Source organism: Solanum tuberosum, unplaced genomic scaffold, assembly GCF_000226075.1.
Source record: "Solanum tuberosum cultivar DM 1-3 516 R44 unplaced genomic scaffold, SolTub_3.0 scf00848, whole genome shotgun sequence".
Taxonomy (NCBI): Eukaryota; Viridiplantae; Streptophyta; class Magnoliopsida; order Solanales; family Solanaceae; genus Solanum; species Solanum tuberosum.
The window spans coordinates 29,343-36,685 of NW_006239771.1; the positions used below are offsets into that span (position 1 = coordinate 29,343).

General features: G+C 32.5%; 3 protein-coding genes across 3 annotated transcripts in view; all 3 read right to left on the bottom strand.

Annotated features, from left to right (window-relative positions):
* The window catches only part of LOC107059140 (probable glutathione S-transferase), a 4,150-nt gene extending 3,094 nt beyond the window's left edge, over window positions 1–1,056 (bottom strand). Inside the window, exons 1-2 of the mRNA XM_015305571.1 lie at window positions 703–1,056; window positions 460–605 (exon numbers count right to left, since the gene is read on the bottom strand). Of these exons, the coding sequence (XP_015161057.1) occupies window positions 460–605; window positions 703–1,011 (455 nt within the window). The 5' untranslated portion in view covers window positions 1,012–1,056. The remainder of the gene's footprint in view (window positions 1–459; window positions 606–702) is intronic.
* Window positions 1,057–2,728: 1,672 nt separating this feature from the next.
* The window catches only part of LOC102598382 (probable glutathione S-transferase), an 8,626-nt gene continuing 4,011 nt past the window's right edge, over window positions 2,729–7,343 (bottom strand). Inside the window, exons 2-3 of the mRNA XM_006367605.2 lie at window positions 3,491–3,806; window positions 2,729–3,254 (exon numbers count right to left, since the gene is read on the bottom strand). Of these exons, the coding sequence (XP_006367667.1) occupies window positions 2,883–3,254; window positions 3,491–3,799 (681 nt within the window). The 5' untranslated portion in view covers window positions 3,800–3,806 and the 3' untranslated portion in view covers window positions 2,729–2,882. The remainder of the gene's footprint in view (window positions 3,255–3,490; window positions 3,807–7,343) is intronic.
* Window positions 5,652–7,343, bottom strand: part of LOC102598057 (probable glutathione S-transferase) — a 4,038-nt gene continuing 2,346 nt past the window's right edge. The window contains exon 4 of the mRNA XM_006367604.2: window positions 5,652–6,000. Coding sequence (XP_006367666.1) covers window positions 5,743–6,000 — 258 coding nt within the window. The 3' untranslated portion in view covers window positions 5,652–5,742. The remainder of the gene's footprint in view (window positions 6,001–7,343) is intronic.

The window sequence follows — 7,343 nt, forward strand, 5'->3', positions numbered from 1 at the left end:
CTCTAAAAATTCAACCAAGACTCATTTTAGACTTAGAATCACCCCCTGAATCCAACGGTGCCCTCGGAATTCCATTTCGAGCACCGGAACCTCGTTTGTTGACCAAAGTCAACTCTTGATCAAAATTTCACAATTTTTGCAACTTAGGACCTCAAATCTTCGTTTTAACTCCAAATTCAACTCCGTAAATTCTCATAGAGCCGTTTCGACATTCTAAAACTGCTGGAATCGACGGAAATCCGATTCGAGTCTCGAAACTCCAAATGACTCGAAATAGCACTTTTAACCAAACTTTAACTCTTAAAAACTCAACTTTCCAAAAACTCAACTTTTCATCAATTTTCCTTCAAACCAACTTCGAAAATACAACAATTAGGACTCGGGGCAACTATCGGGAGGGGTAAAACGGTCATTTTATGAAAAATTCCAAAAATGACCTTTTGGGTCATTACAGCAGCCATATCAGCATAACCAAATTTGTTAGCCAGAAAGAGCTTCCTGTCCTTGAGATCATTATCAAGAATTTTCAACATCTCACAAATTTCCTCTTTAGCTTTCTCATGCTCTTCTGCCTTGCGTAAGAATGCATTTACCACCACGGCCACCTACAAAATATAATAATACTACGCCTCAATCTCAAGTAAGTCAGATCGAGTCGGCTATTTATGCAAATAGGTATATATAGCATGAAGATAAATTTACCTTATCGTCAAGGAACTTAGCCCAAAAAGGAGCTAAAGCTCGATCATAAGGGTCTTTAGGTAAGATGGAAGGGCCTTCAAATGTCTCGTCAATGTATTCAACAATCACCAAAGATTCACAAATTGGCTTGCCATTGTGAATTAGCACTGGAATTTTCTTGTGAATTGGATTGGATTCAAGAAGCAAAGAGCTTTTGTTATTTCGATCTTCTTCAATATATTCATAGTTTACACCCTTAATCTTTAGAGCCCACTCAACTATATGACTAAATGGGCTATACCAAAAACCTAGCAACTTCACTTGTTCCATATCACAACTTTGGCTATAATTGTTTGCTAATTTACTATGTTAAAAGAAAATTTAGTGGTGGTTATAATTATTCTCTCTTGAATTATGGTCTTCTTTTATAGAAAGAAAATTTGAGGGAGTGGTTGAAGGTTCTTATAAATATATTTTATTATTTACCTGACATTGAACGACCTATGTAAGCACTTGGCTAACAAACATAAAGACGTGTATGCATTCATCACGTTCATGAGGTAAATTTATTCAAAAAGGAATAATTTTACTTTTGAAGTTGTAATTCAAATTTGGAAAACTGATTTAAATTTAACTCACTTTTCATTTTTAAAGTCGTATTAATTAAGTACATTTTCACTTTTATATTCTTGTATTACGTAAATATCTTTATTTGTGATATCGTCATATTTAGATACTTATATTTTAAGTTCTGTGATAATTATAGAATACCTTTTTCAAGTTTTTATTTTCTTCATTCTTGTTAATTAGTAAAGATTTGTTACCTCATTAAGAATAGTAAGATAAGATCTAGCCCTCTCTCTATTTGAGGTTTCAGTTTCTATTTATTAATTAAAAAAAATTAACCATAGGCACCTTAAATAAAGGATTAGTTTTTTTTTTTCAAAACGTACAATCAAACATAACTCCATCTTCAACTTTAACTATATAGATTTTAAATAAAATAAAAAATATTCGAAATATATGGCCCAAATGTCTACTTAGTTGCTCATATTAATTTCAAATAAAATTGTCGGGTGAAACCATCGTGATTTTGAGGGATTTTCCTCACTTATTTACGAAAGCCATGGGATGATCTTACTTTTCTGCATTCCTCCCTTACGAGTAGAACACTAGAGATGCCCAACGTAATGAGTTACGGGATCGATCAGTACGTATAATCTCACAATGATTCACGTTATTTTTGGGCATTTAGGAGCCATAATATTGGAATGAGGCGATTTTTTCAATTTTTCGTGTGTGTTAGTCTATGAATATTTGGTAAAATAACATATGATCGATTTTTTTGAAAAACATTATCAGACCTTCCGTAATAAGTTGGGGGAGCAGTACACATAGCCTCACCATGATCTATGGAATTTTTGCGCATTTAGAAGCCATTTTATAGGAATTAGGCGATTTTTTAATTTTTCGTGTGAATTAGCTCATGAATAGTTGGTGAAATGACTTCTAATCGATTTTTAATTATTTTTTACAAGATACACCGTAAGGAGTTGTGAGAGCAGTACGTATAGCCTCACCATGATCCACTATATGTTTGGACATTTAAGTGCCATTTTACAAGAATTATGTGATTTTTTTCAATTTTTCGTGTGCCACTAAATAGTATGCCCAGTGGCAATTTATTTAATAAGTACTCCCTTCATTTCATATTAATTTAATTTTTGAGGTGTTTCACACCCTTTAATAAAAGTAGATTAAGATATAAATTGAACATAGTTTTCCATTTTTACCCTTATTCATTATTGTCAAATTTATTGAAGTCATCACATTGAAAATCCAAATAAAGGGTAAAATTGGAAGAACACTCTAAAAGTAGTCTTGAAAACTGAACAATTAAATTAATTTGAAAAAATGAAAATGCCTTAAAAATTCAATTAATATGGAATGAAATGAGTAATAAATTTAGATCCACACCGGTGAGAAGTACAAGCAAGTGGGGCAATATTTTATTTTTTTCTTTTGCATACCAATACATAATTGAATCTATTGAAATCAATGGAGATTCACAATTTTATTCAGACAAATAATTTGGAACTTCAAAAGATGAACACGTACAAGTAAGTGGGGGCAACATTAATGAAGTACAAATATGATTAAAACACATAATTTGAAACTTTAAAAGATGAATCGGAATGTATTTATTTTTGAGTAGAAGCAGAAGCTGCAGCTGCAGCTTGAGCACGAACGAAAACTTGAAAAAAAGCAAGCAAATCATTTCTCGAAGGTAGATATTCCTTGACTTGACTGCAATTAACGTACTCATCTCTCCAACCACAAAAATTTGGAAATTTTTCACTTGTTACTAATTCAATTCCAGAGCCTTCTTGGAAAACTCCAAGCCAAAGTCCAACCAAATTTGCAACAATATCAGCATATCCAAATTTGTTAGCCACAAAGAAAGTTTTGTCTTTGAGCTCATTATCAAGAATTTTCAACATCTCACAAACTTCCTCTTTAGCTTTCTCTTGCTCCTCTCCTTTGCCTAAGAATGCATTTACCACCGTAACCACCTACACAAAGTACAATGATACTACGCCTCAATCTCAAATAAGTCAGAGTCGACTATTTATATAAACTCTCATTAATCCATATTATTTTATATACAAAATTATGAAAACTATATAAATTCTCATTAACAATATTATTTTATATACAAAATTATGAGAAGTGTTTCAAGCTCTTTATATTTTCTATATAATAAGATCTAAAATAAATGTACTAACATATTGAATGAAGACGAATTTACCTTATCATCAAGGAACTTAGCCCAAAAACGAGCTAAAGCACGGTCATGAGAGTCTTTAGGTAAGATGGAAGGGCCTTCAAATGTCTCGTCAATGTACTCAAGAATGACCATAGAATCACAAATGGGCTTGCCATTGTGAAAGAGCACTGGGACTTTCTTGTAAATAGGGTTCGATTCAAGAAGTAAAGAGCTCTTGTTATATCGATCTTCTTCAATATATTCATATTTTACCCCCTTAATCTTTAGAGCCCACTCAACCCTGTGAGTAAATAGACTATACCAAAAACCTAGCAACTTCACTTGTGCCATATCACAACTTTGGTTATAATTGTTTGCTAATTTACTATGTCAAAGGATATTTTAGTGATGATTCTCTCTTGAATTATGGTCATCTTTTATAGAAGGAAAAATCAAGGGAGTGGTTGAAGGTTCCTAACTTTTCCTCTATTTTTTTTAAAAATTCTTCTTATAATATTATATTTTCGTTTACCTCGAATCAAACGCTGTGCAAGACTTGGAAAGAGAAAATATTACATTAAATTAGTTCATGTTTGTTCAAATTCACTGAATGACCTGCGTAAGCACTTAAGCTAACAAATAATTAAATAATACTCCCTCCGTCCAACCATAGTTGTCCATTATACTATTTTAAAATGTTCAACATTAATACTTGTCCACAGAGACGAATTTAGAATTTTTCAAGCATGGGTGCACCAAGAAAAATATATTAAAGGAGAATTAATCCGAACATGGGTGCACGAAAAAAAAATATTAAGTGGAAATTGATCATTATTCCTCAAGGTGAAAAGCTCAACATTTAATCATATGAACCAGTTAGACTTCTTATAGAATAGGTGCCAAAATATAATATTATACAAATTTTAGAAAATATATACATAAATTATCTAGTTTTACAGAAAGACCACGAGTTCCGGTACCCTATTTTTTGTGTATAAATTCGTCACTGCTTGTCCACTTTATGAAATCAATGAATAATTTGATATTTAGTTCTTAATTTACCCTTAATATTAATTATAGTCATTTTTCTATTATATTCAAAGGTGTGATATAATAAAATTACATTTCTATTTATAGTTTCTTAAAGTAAATAAATATTATTGAACAAAAAGAGTATATATACCGAATGATTATTAAAATAATGAAAGAAATTTCAAGTACGTCAAAACAAAGTACTTTTGACTTGTGTATATTGTAATAGGAGTATGGTTCAAGATAATTTCGTCACTACAAACGATTACTGAATTTTAGTCACAAAAATACAGTTTTTTTTAACATATTAAAGTAATTTGAAATATGTTTAAAATATAGATGATTGAAAACTCAAAACTATGAAACCAGGATAATGTCTTTTGTTTTATAAAATATGGGTAGTCAAAATATTAAAAGAATTGATTATCTTTTTACTTTAGTTTTAGCCAAAAATTTGAATGTTGTAAATGCATCCAGCAAAACATGAAAAATTGAGCTAATTTTGCACGAATTTTTAAAATTTCAATCGAAACTTAAAAACGCATAAATTTTCCGCAATAACTCACGGGCTACAGAAAATTTCAATCTAACAATCCTTGTTGGAAAATGTAAGGTAAATTATCTACCTTGACACAGTGGTGAGCTACCTCATTATGTTTTCGTATGATCATTAGGTAATATTCGATTTTTCTTTTTGATTTTGTACACCAATAAAAATTTGTTATCATTGGATTCATGATGTTTGTTCAATTAATTACATCAGTTTTAGCTATATACATGAGAGATTAAAAGGTATATTAAAACTAAAATAAAGAGTTTGTATTTCGGTTCTTACACCAAAAGAATGAAAATTTATTTTTTATGGAGATTTACTTGTATTACATATGAATTAGATATAATTTTTGTAGTGGCTTACACATATAAGTCATGATTTGATAGTTTAAATATTTCTTTACTTATGCCACTCACTACTTCATCAAACAATGTGGCTTACTTTTCTTGTTTTTTTCCTTTTCTTTTCCGATTCAATGAGGAAATTGATTGTAGAATCACTAACTAATCAACAAATTAGAACAGTAACACAAACACACTTCTTGGTGCGTTTCTAGTTGGCTAAGCTAGTTTTGTGTTAACAAGTAATTTTATTAATAAGAGAATACAAAATCTAGAGTCATTATTTTAGAACGAGACACTTATTAAGGTTCGTTCTAGAGTCTCAATTTTATTCTAACACATAATTCAAAACTTATATGAGTATTCATTTATTTTTGAAGAGTAGTAGAAGTTGGAGCTTGAGCGCGAACATGATCTTGATAAAAAACAAGCAACTCATCAATTCTTGAAGGTAGATATTTCTTGACTTGACTGCAATTAATATACTCATCTCTCCAAGCACAAAAATTTGGAAATTCTTCATTTGTTGCTAATACAACTCCAGATGCTTCTTCGAAAACTCCCATCCAAAGTCCCACCAAATTTGTAGCCATATCAGCATAACCAAATTTGTTACCAACAAAGTACTTGTCACATCCCAAAAACCGGATGTGATGGCACGTGTCCATTTCCCACCGGACACGTCAGCCTAACCCAACCACAACGATAGAGAAGTAGAAATACTAGAATAAAAGATAATAAATAAGCGGAAGACTTTAATTGAGACTCAACACTACCCAGAATTTGGTTGTCACATGTACAAACCTCTAAATACAGAATTCGAATAAAAATATACAAGTCTCAAAGTATAGTTCTCGAATAGAACAAAACTGAAAGTAAAGATAACTCAAGGGCACGTCTGGAATGAACCGCAACCTCTCGAGTATGTCCCGAAGCTCAATTTGCTAAAGAAAAATACTAAGCCGAATCTGAGAGAGCTGTCAACCTACACAATTGTGTAGAAGCAAGGGTGAGTACCGAAAACCACATGTACTCGCAAGAACTCTAAACTAAGCAAAACTAGCAGCTACAAACAACTCCTTTCAATCCCAACCAAACCACCGAAACTTCAATCTAGCAGCAAACCAACCAACCTATACTAAACATATCATATTCAACAGCCAGAACCAACAGTATATCCTCATCAACCTCAGATCAACAAATAAGAGCAAGTAGATCAAATTCCATATAAGAAGGGTAAACCGATACAATCCACACATCACAGACAAAGATAAGGCAAATGCGATGCAAAATACAAAAATGATGTCAAGTAGTCGTGATGCATGTCTGTCCTACGATACACATCTGTTGACGTAATCAGTCCGCGCTGAATACTCAAATCAGAACCCATGGGGGCCACACATGGACCATGTATCACCGCCGGAACCAGATCCCATCGGCATCCAAATCGCTAGCCGGAGCTAGTCCATCTCATATATCTCTAGCCGGAGCTAGTCTCAACTGTGTCTCATATCCATCCATCCTCATATCAGTGTCTCAGAACTCATGCAACAGATAGTTCACACATGGGATGAATAATGAATATGCACATGTCATCAATCACAATCATATCACGATCACATCATAGTATTACACATCATATGTCTCAATCACAACCATATCACGGCCACATCATAGTATTACACATCATATGTCTCAATCACAACCATATCACGGCCACATCATAGTATTACACATCATATGTCTCAATCACAACCATATCACGGCCACATCATAGTATTACACATCATATGTCTCAATCACAACCATATCACGGCCACATCATAGTATTACACATCATATGTCTCAATCACAACCATATCACGGCCACATCATAGTATTACACATCATATGTCTCAATCACAACCATATCACGGCCACATCATAGTATTACACATCATCTGTCTCAACATCAATGTCAAGTACAATC